Below are 20960 nucleotides of genomic sequence, written 5' to 3'. Positions count from 1 at the left end.
TAATAAGACGATGTCAGAGGAATTGGTGCGCAAATTATCATCACTCAAAGATCAGTGCTGTCGCTCTCTATACACAGTTCGCACGATTGCAAAGTGAAAGCAAAAAAACAAGCGCAAATTCAAACGCGACTTCAATATGTCACATATTGACAGTGGCTCACCGATGCCAATGACATAATTACCCAGCTACATTTCTGAAAGAATGCAAAAGCATTGACATATATTTTTCCTACAATAGCCCGACGGGCAGGGCAGAGATAGATTTTGGTAGCCCGACTGAAAAAATCGCTAGCTCCGGGACGTCGGGCTAGTGATATTGCGAGCCCTGTATCTGATTGAGGAATCATGCATCTTTGGAAAAGAGAGTTTATTACAGAGAAATGTCTCTTTCCAAAATAAAAGCTATACTATCCGCTTCTTCTGGGCTATATTCTCAGCAGCATAAGGAGAATCATGTGCTAACAGCTGTCTAAATGACTCGGCTAAAGTTAGTAACATGCTTGTTGTTTTTGTCTTTGCACTAGGATGATGTCGGCGTAAATGTGCAGTCATATTCGTTGTGTTCCCACTAGTGCTTTCAGGTTAATCTCGTTGAAATGACCTTAACACCACAACACGGCAAATCTCCGTTAACGAGCTACCGCCGATCGCCCCGTGCATGGGGCTAGACGGCCAACACGTTAACGAGCTAACTGCGCTAACACACTAGTTCCCACCCATGTAATTGAGCATTGCATGGCACATCCAACATACTGTTTTACTTTAGTCCATGACTCGCTTACCTTCAGGGTCATACGTCACATGAAAACCAAAATAATTCCAAACGCCAGATCTGAATGAGGGTGGGGGAGGTGCCCTGCGCTCTTCCTTCTGACTATGCTGTCTGTGTTGAGCGCTCAGTGGATCTGCGCTCGACAGTGCAGCCTAGGCGGAGTAGTCGAACGCAGATTCACTGAGCGCTCAACACAGACAGCATCGTCAGAAGGAAAGTTGATAAAATAAATTACAAATGTTGTATTGTTCGATACATATGCGTACCGAACCGAAAGCACTGTATCGAACGGTTCAATATCGATACGAATATCGTTGCACCCCTAATAAGTATATATATATATATATATATATATATATATATATATATATATATATATATATATATATATATATATATACAACAGACAAAAAGAAAAATAAAACATTTATTTTATGCTTTTGACTTCATTAAAATATTTTCTTTTTACAAAAAGACATATTTAAAAATATATGTTTGGAACTTTACAGTGAATCACAGTTCTCATGCTTTCTTCCACAACCGTCTCTGTTTTCAGTAAAAAATTATACAGACCCAGTAGAAACTGAGTGTTGTCTGGATGGCATGAAGGAAACCCCCCTTTCATACACCTGTGAGGTCCGCAGCGAGTACATTGTTGATGGTCAAGGCTGCCGTGATGCTTTCCTGCGCTGCTGCAAGGCAGTGGAAACTCTTCGAGCAGAGAAGAGGGAGGAAGACCTCAAACTGGCTCGCAGTAAGAGATGGAAACAAAATGGGAAGGGGTTATCTCATTCATACTATGTGTCATAAAATTCACAAAATTATATCATTTTTAATCAAAATCCAGGTGAAGGAGAAGACAACAGTTTCATGGACAGCAATGAAATTGTTACTCGCACCAAGTTCCCAGAAAGTTGGCTCTGGTCTGATATCAAATTGCCTCCTTGCCCTAGAAACACACCTTGGTGAGTCACAGTAAATCACAAACACATACAAATGAAGTTACATCTTAACATCTCTCAGACTGTAAACATTTTTCTCTGTTTCAGTGACACCACATCATTTGTGAGAAATGTTCCTTTGCAAGATTCAATCACAACCTGGCAGTTCACCGGCATCAGTCTGTCAAGAACTCACGGTGAGGACTCGGTGACTAAAATATGGCTTTTTTTGGCCTTCCCTTTACTTTTTTTTAAAAATGCCATTATTTTCTGCATATTTTCTTTAAGGAATCTGTGTGGGTGATCCATTTGAGGTCATTGTCAAGAAGGATTTCTTCATTGATCTCAGGCTGCCTTATTCTGCTGTCCGTGGAGAGCAGATAGAAATTAAAGCAATCCTCCACAACTACAGCCCTGATCGAATCACTGTAAGTACAGAACCACAGTAATTACTGGACTGAAACACAGTGGTGTTCAAAAGTGTCGTCTTGTGCAGTTTATTATGTGCATTTTCATGTTGTGTTCTCAAAATCCTTTGAAAAAAAGAGAACTGATTATTAAAGAGATTATTTTAACAAAGCTTAGAAATTTAGTGCGTGTTAACCATAGTCTGCTCATTTTATGTAAAAATGTAGTTTGTTGTTGTTTTGGTTCATGAGCTTGAATTTTTTTAATTTGTGTGTTATATATAAGTGTAGACTTGTATATAGTTAAACATTATATAATGCTGAATTTTGAATATTGATTTATAAATAATAGAATTTCAATCAAGGGGGTAGGAACAGAAAAAGTGTAAGTTTCATCCTACTCCTTTTCGAGCATAAACATTGTGTAGACAAGATATATATATTGATAGATATTCACAAAAAGTTAATGTCATTAAGTTTTTCTTTTCTCTTGTTATTTTAGTCATAATTACATGTTCAAAGTAAAACGATTCTATCTATCTATCTAGGCTTATCATATATTACTAAAATTGAAGAGTACGATCCCTTTTTCTGGTGGTGGTCAGAGGGCCCGGTGGCCCCAGTGTCCGGCAGCCTCGCCTCTGTCAGTGCGCCCCAGGGCAGCTGTGGCTACAATGTAGCTTGCCGTCACCAGTGTGTGAATGTGTGTGTGAATGGGTGAATGACTGAATGTAGTGTAAAGCGCTTTGGGGTCCTTAGGGACTGAGTAAAGCGCTATACAAATGCAGGCCATTTACCATTTACCATTTTTCATGTTGAGTTTATTACCTTCGTTTTCTGTAAATAAGGAGTAACTGAAATTGCCGAAAGTTAAAGGAATGCTCAAAAAAATCTCCGTATTTCATCAGGATCTTTGTATTCTTCCAGTTTGAAACACCACATGATCAGTCTCTTCTCCAACTTTGTCATTGCTGTTTTTCTTTTATAAAGGTACGCATTGATTTGACTGAGGAGGAGCACGTGTGCAGTTCAGCTTCCAAACGTGGTAGGTATCGCCAGGAGGTCACTGTTGGGCCCGAGACCACACGATCTGTCCCCTTCGTCATTATTCCCATGAAGGAGGGAGAACGGCGCATTGAGGTTAAAGCAGCTGTTAAGGACTCATTTCTCAATGATGGCATCATGAAGATGTTGCGGGTGGTGGTAAGAAAACCAATGTTTGCTATTTGGATGCCCAAAAATGTGTTCAATATCACTTTCTTATTAAATAAAACAAAAACCAAAAAATGTCTTATCTGAATGTGAACAGGCCTTTCAAAATTGTAGTAAAGGTAGTAATAAAATAATTTGAAAGTTATTGTTTGTTGAGGTTTAGGCACAAAAAGGAACAGACAGAAACAACAACTGGAGTCTGGCTCAATCCCAGACCAAACATCAGACTGATAATTTTGTACACTAATAATATGTGTTGATCTTTTGTTCTAATCACTACATGATTATTACTGCCAAAAAATTTCCCTTAACAATCTCAGAAATCATCAAAAATATTATCAATAATCATACTGGTCAAATGCATTTTTAGTTCATTGCTTGTTTTGTGTCTATTTTGTAAAAGGGATTTTATTTAAAATGTGACTTAGGTCAAGTTAGAAAAACTATGTGATTTGAATTAAAATAACAGGTTAATATGGTTAATGTTGCAGGAAGTCTGTCACCTTGGTTAAAGTTACACGGGAACAATATTTAATAATTACGTATAGTTAAAAATAGATAATGATGTTGTTGAAATTTAAATAGACCTGACAGTTCAAGCTAAGTCAGACATCTAAAGCTTTACAGATGGCCAAAATGTTGCAACCAGACAGTTAAGTGAAGGATTTTCAAAACATCAACACTTAGTTAACAGTGTTGAGGATCCTGCCACTTAACCACATCATGCCAGATATCACAGAATTGTCTTGAGAATTTTTGTAATGTTCATAAAACGACACGTCAAAAATATTGTCATCTTGAAAATAGTTTCAGCTTCATACCAATATTGATGATGTTATATTTTATATTATGTTATATTTTATATATTGTAAGGAAAAATACTCTGTGCATAACATAACATTGTAAACCACCACAGTCACTTAATTATTATCTGCCTCTCAGCAGCACACTTTCAGTATCTATTGCAACTACAAAGTACGCATTTTATAGCTGCAATAGTAAGTTGACTACTAACATCATTTGCATTTTTGCTGCTGTGGCTACTTCTCTCACACATCGAGAGAGGTTCACTTCACACAACAAGAATACAAAGTTAAACTGAGTTTAGTCATAAAGGCTGCAGTTAGGCTTAGAAGGACAAACTGTGGAGGACTTAATTTAATTATGGATTTATTTCCTGTTTTGTAGCTACTGCACTTTTCTTTGCTAAAATAATGATGACTTCCAATGTTTGTCTGTTTTCCAGCCTGAGGGCGTACTGGTTAAACATCCAAAGATTGTGACTTTAGATCCTGTTAAGAAAGGAGAAAGTGAGTTTATCTATTAAAAAGCTAGATTCTAATTATTCAGTCACACACTGATTTTCACCTTAATAAAACCTTTTTTTCTCTGTTTAGATGGTGTACAGAACGAAGTTCTTAACAGTGGAATTAAAAGGAAAGATTTGGTTCCAAACACACCTACTAGCACACAGATCTCTGTGACAGGTGAGAAATATTTAATATTTATGCAGTTTATGTGATTCAGTGGCTATATCACCCTGAAGCTTCTATTATATATTGTTATTGTTGACATTCGGGACTGACTACCTTAATGGGTGTTGTGAACCTTTTTTGTATGTGTATGCATGCAGGGAGAGAACAAGTATCTCAGCTGGTGGAGAATGCCATTGGCGGAAACTCAATGGGCACTCTAATCAGACAACCCTCGGGCTGTGGAGAGCAGAACATGATCTCAATGACCCTGCCTCTTATTGCAACCTTGTATTTGGATAAAACCAACCAATGGGAAACTGTGGGCTTTCAGAAACGTAATGAAGCTCTCCAACATATAAAAACTGGTAGGCTCTCACAGATGTACATGAATTCTTTGGTAACACAATAAACACACAGAGCGCCTCAAAATTGTTTCTAATTGATAAGAGTCAGATGCAAGTTGAATAGCAGTGAAGTAAAAAGATTGTTTTATTTCTTTAATTGTTTCATCAAGGTTACACAAACGAGTTGGTCTTCCGTAAAAATGATGGATCGTTTGCTGCATTTGTTTCTCGCCCAGCTAGCACCTGGTGAGGCACCCACAAACATCCATGAATTCATACATAATATTTTGCACATGCTGCTTTAATTTCTGATTTTGCAAAGCCAATTTATTGTAAGGGCAAATAAATTATATTAAGCTATTGTATCCCCTCTTCCTGTCTATAAGGCTGACTGCCTATGTTGCCAAGGTGTTTGCAATGGCCCATCATCTGGTTGCAATACAAGATAATGTAATCTGTGATGCTGTCAAGTACCTTATTCTCAGAGGACAACAACCTGATGGTGTTTTCAAAGAATTTACAGCTGTAATCCACGGAGAGATGAATGTGAGTGCACTGATTTCATTAACACCAGTTCTTCATCTATACTTAAAATACAAAATAACTTATAACTAAATGAGAAACCAGTTATACAACTGCCAATCAGCTTTTATAAATATTAAAAAAAAGTTCTGTTAGAAATAATAATAATATGTTTGTGCTTCATCTGTAGGGTGATGTGGCCGGCTTAGATTCAGACGCCTCCATGACAGCTTTCTGCCTCATTGCAATGCAAGAGTCACGCTCAATATGTTCCGACACTGTCAATGTGAGTATTTCACCTGCAAACATTGTTGTTACAAAGTATCTAAAATAATCAAACGGTGATACTTTCTATTGCACTTGCATTGAAGATTTAAACCACAGACCAGCAAAAACAGACAGAATTTAATTAATTTCACCAACATGTTCTGTAGGCTCACAAAAGGATGAAGAACATTATGTTCCGTTTTCCTGTCACTCATTATCTTCCTTTCTTTTTCCTTTTTTCATCTGCCCAGAGTCTCCCAGGCAGTATAGACAAAGCAGTGGCCTACCTGGAGAGGCGCCTGCCCAGCCTCACCAACCCTTATGCTGTGGCCATGACATCATATGCACTGGCTAATGAAAACAAATTGAACAAAGAGATCCTATTCAAGTTTGTTTCCCCAGGTATGTTCACACACACACACACACACACACACACACACACACACACACACACACACACACACACACGCATGCACAATCACACACACACACACACACACACACACACACACACACACATACACACCGCACATGTTTGCACAATCAGTTAAATGTAACTATGATTATTACAGTCTCAGTGAATTCCAAAAACCAGTGAAAAAGAAAACTGTACTGCAAAAATATATTCTTGAGGATTTTTTCAGTGCTTTTCAGTTGCTACCCTGTTCTTCTCTCATACATACAGGACATAACCATAGGCTAAAGTACAAAAAAAAAATTTGTCATTAATGGTTGGTAATGGTGCAAATGGACTCAAGATGTGGAACTCAGAACAGGTCCAGCAATAGTGCTTTTATTTACAGTAAAGTTACAAAAAATGACAACAGAAGGAATTGTGAGCTAGTGTGTCCAGGTTTGCAATATTTACAGATCCACAGAAACTCTACAGGGAAAACTCTCTGTCTTAAAAACTCACTGAGACACAGCCAGGATTCCTGCGCAGAGATGAGAAAAATGTGAGGTGACAACAATAGACAGAACATAAAAACTTCATATATGTGCCGACAACACTAACTCTTTGCTGTTCAACAATCAGGCCTGAAATATGGGTATTCCTCTAGCTTAAATCACAGACAGAACAGCTGATTACCAACAGAAGAGTTTGGAAACTCCAGATTTGCTGACACCAGAGGTGGGGAACTTTTTGGATTCATTTCTAAGTCGAACATGTTTCGTAGATACCCTGCCAAACCCTCTGGCCTTCCAGATGCACTAAAGGTGGTGCAGATGCTGCTGCATGTGGACAGAACACTTACCTTTAGTTGCCAGAAACAGGGGAGGTTGTTAGCCCAGCAACGCCTCAAATGTCAGCCAAGTGGGAGCCTAGTAGCCAATGACGTCATAGTGTTGTGGGCTTACTTGATTCAGGTTAGCTGCGTGCTCCACCTGGACTAATTTGTGTAGTGGAGAGCCGCTTCCAAATCCTGGTTGCCTTATTTGGTCAGCACACTAGTCTGCAGAAAGAAGGAAGTCAGAGGGAAGACTAACCCAGGCACAAAACTCTCTCCAGGCATAGGATATTTAATTGGGCCCCTTATTATGTCTTGAGAGATCCCATGCAGACGAAACGCATGATTCACCAAATCTGTGATGTCTCTAACTAAAAGGGCAATTTTGAGAGAGCAGCAAAATGTACAGACCTTGAAAAACAGTCAAGGATGGTGAGAATGACAGTGTTACCTGCAGTTGAAAAGAGTCCAATGCAAAGTCAAATGCAATGTGGGACCAAGGGCATCCTGGTATTGTTAGTGAATGCAGCAGACTAACTTGAGGGGTGTGAGAGGTTTTCCTTTGAGCACAAGTGGAGAGGGCAGACACATGCTCCAAAACCCTTATTCAGACTTGGCCACCAAAAGAAACACTGGAGAAAAGTTAATGTTCAATGGTCAATGTGGTGAAAGTAAAAGTATATCTTTATGGAAAATTTCTGAAATTTTGTGATAAACCTGCAGAATAGAGGATAATTCAAGTGGTTCGGAGGATACAGAGATGTTAACTGGTTTTCTGGGAGATGTGGCTGATTTTAGACAGAGGTGATAGCCATTGTTCTGCCACAAATGAGGGAATTCCTCTAGCTTGAATAGAAAGCCGATCATCTGAAGACTGCCACGAGGTGATTGTTTTAACTCTTGGTGTTCGGACATGAGATGCGGGAAATGGAGGAAGGACCTTCCCTTGGAACAGAAGGCGTGGTTAGAGGGACACACAGTGAACACACACACACACTGACAGAGGGAGATGAGCGAGAGAGAGTTGAGGAGAGACAGACAGAAGTGGGTGAAAAGCACTGAAGACTGGAAGACCATGACTTTTGTTATTCATGAATTTTAAAATTTACTATTTTATAAAATATCTGAAAAAATCTCATCAATTTTCTTGTGTTCCTGAAAATTTTACTTATTGAATATTATTGATTCATTTCTGACTTCTCAGTAAAATCCAGTGTGCCTACTCGAATTTGGGTATATATTTATCAATTTACTTTTATCTAATGAATACCAGTATTTTTTTTAACTTGAAAAAAGTTTTTACATTTTTTCTAAAATATTTCTGTTTTATATTATAGTAATAAAAATGTACTTGTGTGACTGTGTCTGTCAGAGCTATCTCACTGGCCTGTACCTAGAGGCCGTATTTACACTTTGGAAACCACAGCTTATGCTCTTCTTGCTCTTGTCAAGTCTCAGGTGAGCATGTCCAAATTATATCATCCATCTGTCATTCATGTGTCTCTAAAATATTATAGGTTTTGGACACAAAATCATTGAAAATTTACTTTACAGTATTTAAATACCATTGCTGACCATTCCAGAGTTACCATTTATTTAACTGTGAAATTCCAGCTCAATGAAGATAATTTCTACATTTATTTTTATGTTGTGTTATTATTGTGTGCAAATACAAATTAAAACAAATAAGACATTGCTTTGTACAGAGTCGTTATGAACTATGAAAAACATTGCATTTTCTTTCATTAGGCAAGTTTCTGGACTGGATTTGAATTATACCCAAATAAAAAGCAGATTAGAAAGCCTTCAAAGTACCTTTGAAAAATGTTTTTCCATAATTTATTTTAACACTCTACTCCTGTCCTTTGCTGTTTTAATAAAGAACTTTGAAGATGCCAGACCTGTTGTGAGATGGTTCAACGCACAACAGAAGGTGGGCGGAGGCTATGGATCAACTCAGGTAACACAAAACTTCCTGTCAATCAAGATATCATAGGCAGATATTTTATACATATTATCCCACCTTATAACCTTTGCCTTTCTTTATCTCCCCCACTTTTCTTCTCTCCAGGCTACTATAATGGTCTATCAAGCTGTAGCAGAGTACTGGATCAACGCTAACGAACCACAGTATGATCTGAATGTGGACATCAAGTTGCCAGGAAGGTCGGCACCTGAAAAGTACAATTTCAATCAGAACAACCACTATGCCACAAGAACGTCTAAGGTGAGAAGAAGCAACACAAACACAGTCACCATGTAGCACAATTTGTCAGTCTGAAAACATGTCCTCTAGCAGTAAATAAATCTCAGTACTGCTAGTGTTTCTGTCTTTTTGGCAATCCATCTCACCACTCTGCAAGCTTTTTGGTCTATTTCCTTTTCCCTGTCTAACAGACATTCAATGCAATTTAAATTCAGTCGGTGGGAGCAAAGTGAGCTTATCTCTGTTTTTTTTCTCATAATATGTACAAACACATCTTTGTGTGTTTGTACATATTAATCCCAACAGATTAACGATATAAACCAGGACATCACAGTGACTGCTAGGGGAACAGGAGAAGCAACAGTGACAGTAAGTTATCTGTTAGTTGATCATTTCAGAATCCTAGACAAGGCTTTTTAAACCTTAAAAGAACAGTATTACAAAGACTTATTTATCACACAATATAAAAACACACTTTTTCTGATGCAACAGTTGGTATCACTGTATTACGCTAAGCCCAAAGAACGGGAGAGTGACTGCCAGAATTTTACCCTCAAAGTGGATCTCGTAGAAGGTACTTTGATGTCCTTTATCTCCTCTTTTTATTTTACTTATCTCATTAAATCTGTTTGCTTCAGTTTATGGCATTTTATTTGTTTGTGCTCATTTTTTCTTTTTCCTTATTCTTTCAGAAAAATCAAATGCAGATGAAAAGATATACAAACTTAGGATAGAGGTCATGTAAGTACAATATAAACTACACTTTAGAAATAGTTTTGGCTTAATAGGATTTTTTTGTTCCCGTCCATTTAACTCTGCTGTCATTTGAATCATTCTTATCATTCTCTCTACAGGTATAAGAACAGGGATCGTGATGCAGGCATGTCAATCTTGGATATTGGCTTACTAACTGGTTTTGCTGTTGAAACAAAAGACCTGGATTTGGTAAGAAGTTATGGTAATGTTATGTGGTTACAGTTAACCAAAATAATAAGACCTCTTAATGTTTAAAATTTGGCCTTTTTGTGTGTCTCTAGTTGTCTAGAGGACGTGGCCGCACCATATCAAAATATGAGATGAACAAAGCCCTGTCAGAAAGAGGCTCACTCATCATTTACTTGGACAAGGTTGGAAATCACTCCAATCGTTCTTCTTATCCCCCTTTTTTCCACTTTGCCTGGGTTTTTATTTATGCTTTTCCCTGTCTATATTTCAATTCCCAGGTTTCTCACACACGACCAGAGGAAATTGCTTTTAGAATCAAACAGGAAATGCCAGTGGGCGTCTTACAACCCGCATCTGTATCTGTCTATGAATACTATGAACGTAAGTCTCATAAACATGTTACCTTTGTTATTCTTCAGGTGTTCCAATCACTTCCATGGCTACAGGTGTATAAAAAAAGCGCCTAGACATGCAAACTGCTTCTGCAAAGATTTGTGAAAGAATGGGTCGCTCTCAGAAGCTCAGTGATTTCCAGCCTCTTACTGTGATCGGATAACACCTGTGCAACAAGTCCAGTCATGAGATTTCCTCAAATATTACTAAATATTCCACAATCCACTGTTAATGCTATTATAACAAAGTGACAGTGATGAGGAACAACTGCAACTCAGCCATTAAGTGGTAGGTCATATAAAATCACAGAGTGTGGTCAGCAGATGCTGAAGCACACAGAGGTTGCTAACTTTCTGCAGAATCAATAGCTACAGATCTCCTAACTTCATGTGGCCCTCAGATTAGCAAGCACAGAGCATAGAGAGTTTCATGGAATGTCAGGAGCTCGGCTTGGCCCCTTATTTCCAGTTAAAGAAAATCTTAATGCTTCAGCATACCAAGATATTTGGACAATTTCACCATCCCAACTTTGTGGAAACAGTTTGGGGATGGTCTCTTCCTGTTCCAACATGATTGTGCACCAATGCACAAAGTATGGTCCATAAAGATATAGATGAGCAAATTTGGTTAGGAAGAACTTTACTATCTTGCAACAGTCTTCACCCCAATAGAACAGGTTTGGGATGAATTAAAATTGGAGAGTGTAAACTAGGCCTTTTTGCTTAATATTGGTGTCTGACCTCACAAATGCACTTTGGGAAGAATGATCAAAAAATCCTATAAACACACTCCTGAACCTTGTGGAAAACATCCCAGAAGAGTTGAAGCTGTTATTGCTGCAAAGGTTGTGCTGACATCATATTAAACCCTATGGATTAAGAATGGGATGTCAGTCAAGTTAATTTCTGTGTGAAGGGAGAAGAGCAAAATACTTTTGGCAGTGTAATGTAAATAGGCACACTATGCCATTTTATTCGATCATTTTCATATACATTGTTATATCTACCATAACTGTCACAAAATAACAGTCAAATACTTGTTTTTTTCCCTCAATGCAGAAACACGCTGCGTGAAATTCTACCATCCAGAGAGGGAAGCTGGAAAACTACTGCAGCTCTGTAGAGATAACATATGCACATGTGCTGAAGGTAAACACAATTATATATATAATCATATAAATCTGATTAAATAAGCTTATTTTAAAACTGTAATTAAAAGGTTTTCATGTATTTTTATATTAACTTTAAATGGTACAGAAAACACCAGTAGAAGTGTTATTAAAGTAAAGGTTTTATTTTAAAAGTCAAATTTTGAGCAAAAATCAGAATCAGAATTGCGTTTATCGGCCATTTATATGCACATATACATAAGGGCTGCCACAAATGATTATTTTGATAGTCAACTAGTCACTGATTATTTTTGCGATTACTTGACTAATCAGATCAAGCGTGATGCAAGCGTGAGAAAAACTGATTCATGCAACTAGACAAAGAGCACAAGCACACAGCAAATCTACAACAGGATAGTTTGGACTAATGTCCAGACCCCAACCCATTTGAAATGCTGTAGCAAGAATATGATAGACTTACACATGGGCAAACTTAAAATTCTTGAAACAAAGTGAGACACGGATTTTAGAGAAAACAATTACTTATTACTGCTAAAGGTGATTCTGCAAGCTTTTGAATCATTGGGTATACTTTCACACTGCAGTATTCTGGCCTGTGAAAGCACATTTGTTTTTCATAACTAGCTAGGGTGCTATTAGTAACTTTAGATGTATGCACAAATCTACAATTATAAAATCTGAAAGATGCCTATTTTGGCAAATGTGATTTAAAATTTGTTTTGCAGTAAATAATCAAAGGTTTATGTTAGAGACTGTAGTCACAACACTCAGAGCAGGAATTAAATGCTTACTGATATATTTGTTGTGTAGTTGACCTTCATATACCTGCAGTCACCTATCAACACACATGTATACATCAGCTTTGCATTTTTACCCTGTCCGTATTGTGTACTTACAGAGAACTGCAGTATGCAGAAGAAGGAAAAAATCCCCAATGATGACCGCCAAGCTAAGATTTGTGAAAGTACAGAGACCAGCAAAGTAGACTTTGGTAAACAAACATAAATGGGTTACATTTAGTTTTATTTAATAGGATATAGTAATGCAAAAAGCTAAAAACTATACTTTGGCTGCCCACAGCTTACAAAGTACTGGTTGAAGAGATTGTAGAAGAGTTATCCACAGACAGTCACAAAGTCAAAGTGCTGGACCCCATCAAAGAAGGCAAGTAGCTACGTCCTTTAAACGTCTATTTTAAGAGAAATTACTAGTTGTTGTTTTTTGTGGCATTAAGATAGCAGTGATGGTTATTTTCTATTATAGCCACAAAAAAATAGGCAATTTGAAGGACAAATCGAGCATTTTATAAAACTGCTGCATGCTTTTGTACTAAGAGGTACATTTAGTGGTTGACACCATTTGCTATCAGTAAGTCAGTGTGGCTTGTCTTGCTGATACCCATTTTCTAATTTAACATTTAATACTCAGCACAAGCATATTGCCAAAACACTTATATTACACATAAGACACTATTATGACGATACAACTAGGAATGTATATGGACACAGCAGCACTGTGTTTGAGCAACACATTCAGTCATTCATAAATCACTGCTCTCAACTGTCATATCTTAATTACAGGGAGTCTTGATGTTGGTCCACTGAATAAACAGCGCATATTTCTCAGTTATCAACACTGCAGAGAAGCTTTAAGTCTGGAACAAGGAAAAACCTACCTTCTCATGGGCTCAGATAAAGATATTCACAGAGATGACAAAAAAGATACGTAAGTATATTGTTTGTCTGGCTGTGCTTGTGTGTGGTGTATATTTAAACTAATCTCAGAGTTCTATTCATTAATCATACCTTCAGTGAATAAATGTAATTTTCTTGAACTGTGTATATTTATCACAGTTGTTTTATTCTGTATTTTGCTGATTGGTCACACAAACACCATTTTTCTTTCAATTGTTCTTTTCAGATTCGAGTACGTAATTGGTGAGAGAACCTGGGTTGAGTATTGGCCTACAGCAGAAGAGTGTCAGACTGACAAATACCGGGATACCTGCTTGGGCTTGGAGGAGATGGTCAATCAGTACTCACTCTTTAGCTGCATCGGCTAGTAAAACAAAACAAAAAAAATCTAATTTTGTTATTCTGCTGTTTTTACAATTTTCTGTAAAACAGAAACCAATATAACATAAGGGTTTCACCATTTCACTGCAGTGATTAAAATGTATTCAAATGGGGTACTGGCTCTTAGTGTCTTTTGTTAAGTTTATGGTGGTTGAAAAATTTCTCGCATTTCTAATACATTTGAAATGTAACAAGCACAACGAAGAATAAAACTTTTGAAATAATAATAGTAATTTTAAATGCTGCGTAAGTAATTGTAAATTGTGTATCACTTTTTAACACCTTATATTTTAGAAATAGAAATAATTACACTGTAGTTACAGTTAAAGAGTGAATAAGTAATTCTAAGTAGTACCTAAATTCTGAATATTTTTAACAAAAAGGGGACACAAATTATGCTGGATGTAATTTTGTAATTTTAGGCTGTAAGCATAATTCTTTTGGTAATTTTGTGGAAAAACAAACAGTATTTATCCATATTACATTTTAAGAACACTGTATTTAGGGTGGCTGTAACTCAGGATGTTGAGCAGGACATCCACTAAGTGGAGGTTTGTTGGTTGTCTCCAATGCATCCATCAGAGTATGAATATGTGTGGATGTTTAATAGAATGGGTGTGAATGACTGAATGAGTCATGCTGTTTGAAGCACTGGCAGTATTCAGATTCATTTTCAGTAAATTTACTTTTTTGGGCCATATTAGTGGTCGACACCCCACTGTGATAAGGCAAGCAGAAATTATAGCCACAAACAAAAACATCATATGCCCTCTACAAAGTGTGCAGTGGTGGTCCTAGCCTGTTTGGCGCCCTGGGCAAACACTCCCTCTGGCGCCCCCCCCCCCCCCCCCCCCCCCTCAACACACACACACACACACACACACACACACAATCAATCAATCAAAGCTTTATTCGTCACATGCAGGTTGCCCTGCAGTGAAATGGGACCCCCCCGACCTTACACATACAGTGGGGCAAAAAAGTATTTAGTCAGCCACCGATTGTGCAAGTTCCCCCACTTAAAATGATGACAGAGGTCAGTAATTTGCACCAGAGGTACACTTCAACTGTGAGAGACAGAATGTGAAAAAAAAATCCATGAATTCACATGGTAGGATTTGTAAAGAATTTATTCGTAAATTAGGGTGGAAAATAAGTATTTGGTCACCTCAAACAAGGAAAATCTCTGGCTCTCACAGACCTGTAACGTCTTCTGTAAGAAGCTTTTCTGTCCCCCACTCGTTACCTGTATGAATGGCACCTGTTTGAACCCATCATCTGTATAAAAGACACCTGTCCACAGCCTCAAACAGTCAGACTCCAAACTCCGCCATGGCCAAGACCAAAGAGCTTTCGAAGGACACCAGGAAAAGTATTGTAGACCTGCACCAGACTGGGAAGAGTGAATCTACAATAGGCAAGCAGCTTGGTGTGAAAAAAATCAACTGTGGGAGCAATCATCAGAAAATGGAAGACATACAAGACCACTGATAATCTCCCTCGATCTGGGGCTCCACGCAAGATCTCATCCCGTGGGGTCAAAATGATCATGAGAACGGTGAGCAAAGATCCCAGAACCACACGGGGGGACCTGGTGAATGACCTGCAGAGAGCTGGGACCAAAGTAACAAAGGTCACCATCAGTAACACACTACAACGGCAGGGAATCAAATCCTGCAGTGCCAGACGTGTTCCGCTGCTGAAGCCAGTGCATGTCCAGGCCCGTCTGAAGTTTGCCAGAGAGCACATGGATGATACAGCAGAGGATTGGGAGAATGTCATGTGGTCAGATGAAACCAAAGTAGAACTTTTTGGTATAAACTCAACTTGTCGTGTTTGGAGGAAGAAGAATACTGAGTTGCATCCCAAGAACACCATACCTACTGTGAAGCATGGGGGTGGAAACATCATGCTATGGGGCTGTTTTTCTGCCAAGGGGACAGGACGACTGATCCGTGTTAAGGACAGAATGAATGGGGCCATGTATCGTGAGATTTTGAGACAAAACCTCCTTCCATCAGTGAGAACTTTGAAGATGAAACGAGGCTGGGTCTTCCAACATGACAATGATCCAAAACACACCGCCCGGGCAACAAAGGAGTGGCTCTGTAAGAAGCATTTGAAAGTCCTGGAGTGGCCTAGCCAGTCTCCAGACCTCAACCCCATAGAAAATCTGTGGCGGGAGTTGAAAGTCCGTGTTGCTCGGCGACAGCCCCAAAACATCACTGCTCTCGAGAAGATCTGCATGGAGGAATGGGCCAAAATACCAGCTACTGTGTGTGCAAACCTGGTAAAGACCTATAGTAAACGTTTGACCTCTGTTATTGCCAACAAAGGTTATGTTACAAAGTATTGAGTTGTATTTTTGTTATTGACCAAATACTTATTTTCCACCCTGATTTACGAATAAATTCTTTACAAATCCTACCATGTGGATTCATGGATTTTTTTTCCACATTCTGTCTCTCACAGTTGAAGTGTACCTCTGGTGCAAATTACTGACCTCTGTCATCATTTTAAGTGGGGGAACTTGCACAATCGGTGGCTGACTAAATACTTTTTTGCCCCACTGTATAGCACAAACATTACATGGGGATACAGGTCGGAGATTGGTAGAATCAGAGAAAAAAACATTGAAATGTACACTACAGTGGGGAAAGTACAAGAGGAAAAAAAGAGACCCCTACTCATGCTGTGCTTCCATGGTAGGACAGCATGAGAACAGGAAACAAAAAAAACTCCTTTGCACAAAATAGCACATAAATGTCCACAGCACAACATTGTGAAGACATGACAAGCCACAGGGGTGGGTGGGGGGTGAGGAGTAATCCGAAGCGAACACAGCAGCCACCCTGCACAGCGCTACCATTCCAGCACGGCACACAGACCCGCCGTGTTCCCTCGCAGGAAACAAGCATCGAAGGCGTTGGAAAGGGAGGGGGATGAGTGAGTGCCTATCAGTGTAAGTGTATGTGTGCGTGTCCATAGTTCAGCTGAGACAGTGTCCTTCGGCCTATCAGGCTAAGTAAACAGTCCTCCAGCCAATCCAGGTGTCCTTGCATGGGATGGGAAGAATAGCCGTAACACAGTCGTTATCAGGGAGTGATTGTTCGGCTCCAGCCTTGGGCCTGCAGCTGGCGCGTTATGGGGGTCCGCAATGTTCATGTTGATTTTGTTAATTTCCATGCGAGCAGCCCAGGAGAATTTTCAGGCTGCTCTTTAACACTCCGACACTGGCCTCTCGATCTCCCGTTGGAGAGTCGCGAGCCTCCCCATGATGGTATCAAACTTCTGTTCCATGGTGTTATCGTTCTTTTGATTCTGAGACCTCACAACTGCAGTGATCCGTTCCGCGATGTTTTCCAACTGTCGCTCAAGGGTCTCATTTTGAGCAGGCCTCTCTCTGATGTTTCCCCTCATACGCTCAATGGTGTTGTTTTGAGCCTTCACAGCAGCTGCAAGCGTCTCCAAGGTGTTGACCATATTACGTTCGTTGTGAGAGGTTGCGCCTCATTCCATTTCGATTCCAGCGGGCAGCCTTGGGGGGGTTTGAACAGCCGGTTCCGCTCTCTTATTTCTCCGATAAACCAGGGCTAAGCCAACTCCGATCAGCATGAACCCTGTTATCATGGTTCCGAATAGATAGATATCTTCAGCGTCCTCGATCGACAGTCCCGTCAGGCACATGATCCTCCAGTTCTGCCACCCGTCCATCGTGTATCCGGCAGGGAAAGTCCCTCCAGGGCACTCAGGCTCTCCCGAGCCCAGATTTCTCGTTGAGAAAAGGGTGTCAATAGCATTCAGAGACCAGTTGATCAAATCCATAGTTCTCTTTTAGGTTTTAGAGAACGACAGTGGGAGGACAGACATTTGTTTAGAACTCTTAAAGATGTCGAAGAAGCAAGCTCCTTTAAGCAATTACTGTGATGTTTCTCCACCTCCAAAGAAATGTCAGAAGGAGTCCGAACCACAAAAGAAGCGTATTCTCGGAAAAGTAGTTGCAGGAGGTGAGCTGGTGTTGAGCTTGAAGAGTTTTCTTCTTCTTCGGCCATGTTCTCTTAATAATACACTCACTTGGTTGATTACTTTGCCCGTTTCTTTTATTGTTAGCAACACAGGAAGGGAATGAAATACATCATTGCTTCAGCAGTTCGCGCTTCGGAACAACAGGAACAGGAAGTGAAGTAATCTATAATCACCAAAATAAAATCCTTTTCAAAATAAAATGACAATCAGAAAACGTCTTTCACAACATAAAATAAATAAATATATTTACTCTTGAGAACACAAATCTAACACCCCCCCCCCCCCCCTTGTTCTCATGCTGTTAACCCATAGCATCTTATGCATTTCCAAAGAACCATTTTTGAAACTTTCTGAGTCTCACTCTTGTAACTGGTTTTGTTGTATGTCTGCAGCCATTTCTTCTGATGGACAGTGTTCAATGCAGATTTTCCTTTCATTTACCGCTTCACGAATGAAGTGATATTTCACATCAATATGCTTTGACCTCTGTCTGTTCACTGGGTTTTTACTCAACACAATGGCCCCTTGGTTGTCCCCAAACAGTTTAGTACATGTGTACCTTTTTCTGTCCATGCCGTTTAACAGTTGGGTTAAGTACATGCTTTCCTGAGTAGTGGTTGCAAGACCAATGTATTCAGCTTCACATGTTGAGAGTGCCACTGTAGGCTGTTTCTTTGTTTTCCAAGATATTACTGGTCCCTCTTTAGTAAGTGCAAAACAGTAGCCTGTTGTACTGCGTCTGTCTTTTACAGAGGATGCCCAGTCAGAGTCACTGTAAGCAATTAGATCTAGATCCTCACTGCTTTTCTTAAAGATCAGTTCGAAGTCGTTTGTGCCTTTTAGGTATCTGAGGACTTGTTTTGCCGTTACTAAGTCCTCTCTCGTGGGTTGAGCAAGTGTTTGAGATAGTCTGCTAACAACCCAGCTTATATCTGGTCTCGTACACGTCATGGCATATATCAAACTGCCCACTATTTCTCTGTACTCTCTTGAGTTAACAGTCTCATTTGCATAATTTCCTCCACATGTAGTAGTGTCCGTTTTTAGTTCACACGGTGTGGATCTGGGTTTGCATTCAGACATCCCAAAGCGTTCCAACATTCTTTGAATGTACCTCTTCTGATTCATCCTGATTTCACTCTCTTTTTGTATAAACTGTATCCCAAGAAAACTGGATATTTTCCCCAGGTCTTTCATGTTAAACTTTGACCTCATTGTTTCTTTGAATGTGCTTAACAAGTTAGTATTGCTAGCCGCAATGATCAAGTCATCTACCCAGATGATAACCAGTAGAGTTTCGTGTCCAATGTCCTTTCTGTATACACAGTGATCAGAAAGGTTTCTTTCAAAGTCATTTTGTTCAAGGTAGTCATTCAAGAGTTTGTACCAGTTTCTACCTGATTGTTTTAACCCGTAAAGGGATTTCTTTAATTTGTACACCAAGTTTTCTCCTGACTCTGTTTGCTCAAAACCTTCTGGTTGTTCCATGTATATTTCTTCCTCAATGGGAGCATGCAAATATGCAGTTTTAACATCCATTTGGTGGATAATAAGATCATTCTGGACTGCTATTTGCATTAGGGTTTGCACAGATGTCATGTTTGCTGTTGGTGCAAATGTCTCTTGGTAATCTATTCCTTGTGTCTGGTTGTAACCTTTTGCTACAAACCTGGCTTTGAATATTTGTCCTTGTTCATTTTCTTTGAGGGCGTAGACCCATTTTCCTCCAATGGTATTTCTACCAGTAGGTAAAGTAGTCAGTTCGAATGTGTCATTCTCTTTCAGAGAGTTGATTTCTTCTGTCATTGCCTGTTTCCACCTTGGTGCCTCTGGTGACATCAGCGCCTCTTTATAGGTTTGGGGGATTCCACAGGTTGCTCTGTAACAATAATCAACACTTACAGAGGTTACATTTGCTAAATCTTTGCAGTTAGATGTGTAATCCTCTAGATATTTCGGAGGTTTCCTTTCTCTGTTAGGATAGCGCTCAGTTTGGTTTTGCTCATCACCCTCATTTCTTTCTATGTCAGGGTTTGGTTCATTTGTGTTGGTTTCCTCTTCTCTAGGAGGTCTGTTTTCTGCTGCATTTTCATTTTGTTGTCCTGTACTTTCTTTTGAGGGTACTACATACTCATAAGTCTGAATTTCTGAGTCATATTCATCAGTCTGTGTTTGTTGTTCAACAGTGTTCTTCTTGATAAATCTCACAAGCCTGTGTTTTGACACTTTTCCTGTGCGAGGGTTATAGACCAGGTATGCTGGGCTATTTTTACTATAACCCACAAATATTCCTTTTTCACATCTGGGATCAAGTTTCTTGTGGTTATGTGTGTATGCATAACAGTCTGATCCAAATATCCACAGTTTTGAGAGATCTGGTCTTTTCCCTGTTAACATTTGATATGGTGTACTTTTAGTCCTGTTACTGTAGCATCTGTTGCGGGTGTGAGCTGCATTTTGAATGGCGTAAGGCCATAATTCTTTTGGCAGCTCTTTTTCTAGTAAGAGACACCTCCCCATTTCAAAGAGAGTTCTCCATTGCCTCTCAGCTGTGCCATTTTGATGAGGAGAATATGGTGCAGATGTTTCATGCTTTATGCCTTTTTCCCTTAAAAGAGACTGAAAGGAACTGCTTGTGAACTCTGTGCCATTGTCTGATCTAATGCACTTAACACTGCCGTATGGTGCACAGTCAGTTAGAAACTTTGCTGTGGCTTCTGTCGTGTCACTTTTCTGTTTTAGGAAGTAAACTGACACTGCCCCTGAAAAATCATCGGTAAATACTATAGTGTATTTATGACCACTTTGGCCACTTGGTTCAATAGGGCCGGCTAGGTCAGTGTGTACCAACTGTAATGGTTCACTCGCTTTTGGGTCACTTTGTCTGTTTCTGTTGTTAGTGAATTTCCCTTCTGTGCACACATTACAATCTAGCATCCCCCTGCCTGTGATTTTCATGCCATCTACAACATCAGGTAGTTTTAACACATCGCTAACATTACAATGTCCTAAAATTT

The 20960-nt window shown here is 39.3% G+C and overlaps 1 protein-coding gene across 1 annotated transcript in view; it reads left to right on the top strand.

The window, feature by feature from the left end:
• LOC101480237 (uncharacterized) overlaps nucleotides 1-14030 on the top strand; it is a 53527-nt gene extending 39497 nt beyond the window's left edge. Inside the window, 25 exon segments of the mRNA XM_014410459.4 lie at nucleotides 1329-1526; nucleotides 1620-1910; nucleotides 2002-2141; nucleotides 3111-3323; nucleotides 4579-4642; nucleotides 4730-4819; nucleotides 4966-5172; nucleotides 5322-5397; nucleotides 5538-5697; nucleotides 5864-5959; nucleotides 6192-6342; nucleotides 8542-8627; nucleotides 9052-9129; nucleotides 9241-9396; nucleotides 9682-9744; nucleotides 9868-9949; nucleotides 10068-10116; nucleotides 10230-10320; nucleotides 10413-10502; nucleotides 10599-10701; nucleotides 11772-11861; nucleotides 12741-12833; nucleotides 12923-13006; nucleotides 13423-13567; nucleotides 13763-14030. Coding sequence (XP_014265945.3) covers nucleotides 1329-1526; nucleotides 1620-1910; nucleotides 2002-2141; nucleotides 3111-3323; nucleotides 4579-4642; nucleotides 4730-4819; nucleotides 4966-5172; nucleotides 5322-5397; nucleotides 5538-5697; nucleotides 5864-5959; nucleotides 6192-6342; nucleotides 8542-8627; nucleotides 9052-9129; nucleotides 9241-9396; nucleotides 9682-9744; nucleotides 9868-9949; nucleotides 10068-10116; nucleotides 10230-10320; nucleotides 10413-10502; nucleotides 10599-10701; nucleotides 11772-11861; nucleotides 12741-12833; nucleotides 12923-13006; nucleotides 13423-13567; nucleotides 13763-13904 — 3038 coding nt within the window. The 3' untranslated portion in view covers nucleotides 13905-14030.
• The last annotated feature ends 6930 nt before the right edge of the window (nucleotides 14031-20960 follow it).

The sequence above is a fragment of the Maylandia zebra genome, linkage group LG6, assembly GCF_041146795.1.
Source record: "Maylandia zebra isolate NMK-2024a linkage group LG6, Mzebra_GT3a, whole genome shotgun sequence".
NCBI classification, from domain to species: Eukaryota; Metazoa; Chordata; class Actinopteri; order Cichliformes; family Cichlidae; genus Maylandia; species Maylandia zebra.
Note: the sequence above shows the minus strand (reverse complement) of the source record. Positions and strands in the feature narration are given on the sequence as shown.